This window comes from Cariama cristata, unplaced genomic scaffold (genome assembly GCF_000690535.1).
Source record: "Cariama cristata isolate BGI_N322 unplaced genomic scaffold, ASM69053v1 scaffold34784, whole genome shotgun sequence".
Lineage (NCBI taxonomy): Eukaryota > Metazoa > Chordata > Aves > Cariamiformes > Cariamidae > Cariama > Cariama cristata.
The window spans coordinates 6319-8020 of record NW_009613045.1 but is presented as its reverse complement, the minus strand read 5'-3'; the positions used below and the strand labels follow the sequence as shown (position 1 = coordinate 8020).

General features: G+C 45.0%; 1 protein-coding gene across 1 annotated transcript; it reads right to left on the bottom strand.

Moving 5' to 3' along the window:
- Window positions 1-260: 260 nt before the first annotated feature.
- On the bottom strand, window positions 261-1064 carry LOC104160672 (protein FAM124A-like; the record flags this gene model as incomplete). The annotated part of the gene is made up of 1 exon (XM_009698860.1): window positions 261-1064. A coding segment is annotated over one exon (804 nt), but the record flags the coding sequence as incomplete, so codon positions are not given.
- Between the last annotated feature and the right edge of the window lie 638 nt (window positions 1065-1702).

Sequence of the window (1702 nt, the reverse complement as noted above, 5' to 3'; positions counted from 1 at the left end):
ATCCCCCTCGCACTGCCATGGACAAGCCTTTGTGCTGATTATCTCCAATACAAAGGTACAGGGTGCAAGCTCAGACTGCTTTACTGTACAGTTTGGAGACACTCATCTCTGAGGGATCCGAGTGCTTTCTTCAGATATTTAGCATGCTCTGCTGCACCACCTCTCCGTAGTGAGGAACCTTCAGCAAGCTCAAGGTGGACCCACTGCTGTCATTCACAAACACAACATGCTTGCCCTGGAAGGTGTAAGAGAGAGAAACCTCAGATGTAAAATTCTTCTTCGTTAGCTGGTGAAGCTGGGCAAACACTGCCACGACCATCCAGAGAACAAGGAGCTGCTCTCAAGGACTGTTTGGGCTGCTCAGACAGAGATGCTGACATGAATGAGCTGGAAGACCATTCAGAAAGAGAAGGCAATGAACCGTCAACTGAGCCCAAGGTATTGCACATGGCTGATACAGGCCTTCCACTGGTGACCGCCTGTTTAGCCTTACTAAGTCTTTTTTTCTGTGGGGGAAGAGAGGCTTCCAAGTCATTGCAAAATCCATTAAGGGCAGAATATGCAGAGACCACAGACAGGTCTGAGAAGGACAGCTTCATCCCTGTGTCTACATCAGTCTCCTGGGCACCCTCCAAGTCATCAATGTTAAGCCTGGGGCTGCATCTCCATGTTTTTAACCTGGTTGCAGGTGATCCAGTATTTAAAAACTGAAACGGTTCACTGAAAGGAAAAGTCTCTGAGGCTAAGGAGGAGTTTGCTGTGGGCAAGCAGAATAGAGACTTGCTTCGTTGAAATGACCATGAAATGCTGGAGGCACTGCTGGATCTGCGTGTGAAGTCCTCTCGATCACTGTGTCTCAAGTCCTGCTGGGAGAAACCAAAATAATGACCAAGGCCATTTGCGTGATGTACCTTGTTCTGTTCTGCTTCTTTTGGTTGTTCAGGGACAGATCGGTGGCCTTGAGGAGGAAGGGCTGGCAGAGTGGTGAAGCAGGAATCTGTTGACACAGATGGATATGGTTGCTTGTTCTGCTTTGTAGACTTCCTACACCAACTGCGTGTTTGCTGCAGCCGGGAGAGGGAGAAAAGAAGATCATATTAATACAGAATTGGCAGTCTTACAACCGTAAGTCTCCGTTGCTGAGTTGTTACTGCAAATAATTACAAAGCAGACTTCATTCAGTATGCTCGCAGCAAATGTTTCACTTCACTGACAAAGAGAAAGCACCCTGCCAAAATCCCAAATATTTACATAAGAAGCCTTGAAGACAACAAGAATAAATGGTAGAGGAGCACTGCCTTGCGGGCTGAATTACACTAGCTCAAAATTCTCAAAATTCCTATTGACTTGTTCAGATTCATTCACATTCTGCCTTCCAACATTACTGCCTTAGTGGACAGCTGAAGAACAAAAACAAATAAATGGGAGATGTATGTTACCATCATTATTATTTCTCATTTCTTCCTGATTGTGGTGTAAATGTTTTTACTCTTTCCTCTGAAACACCAAAAAGCCTTTAGCAAGCAACCTCATGGTCTGTTGTCTCAATGGGAACTTACAACTTCTTTCAAGTCCAGAACTCACTTGCTCTACTACCTACCTAATGACTTCAAGCACAGCTTTAAACATCTAATTTGCTTGTAGATACCTAGATTGAAGACCTAACCTGATGGCTATGATCTGAATCGGGACCTGAATCTCA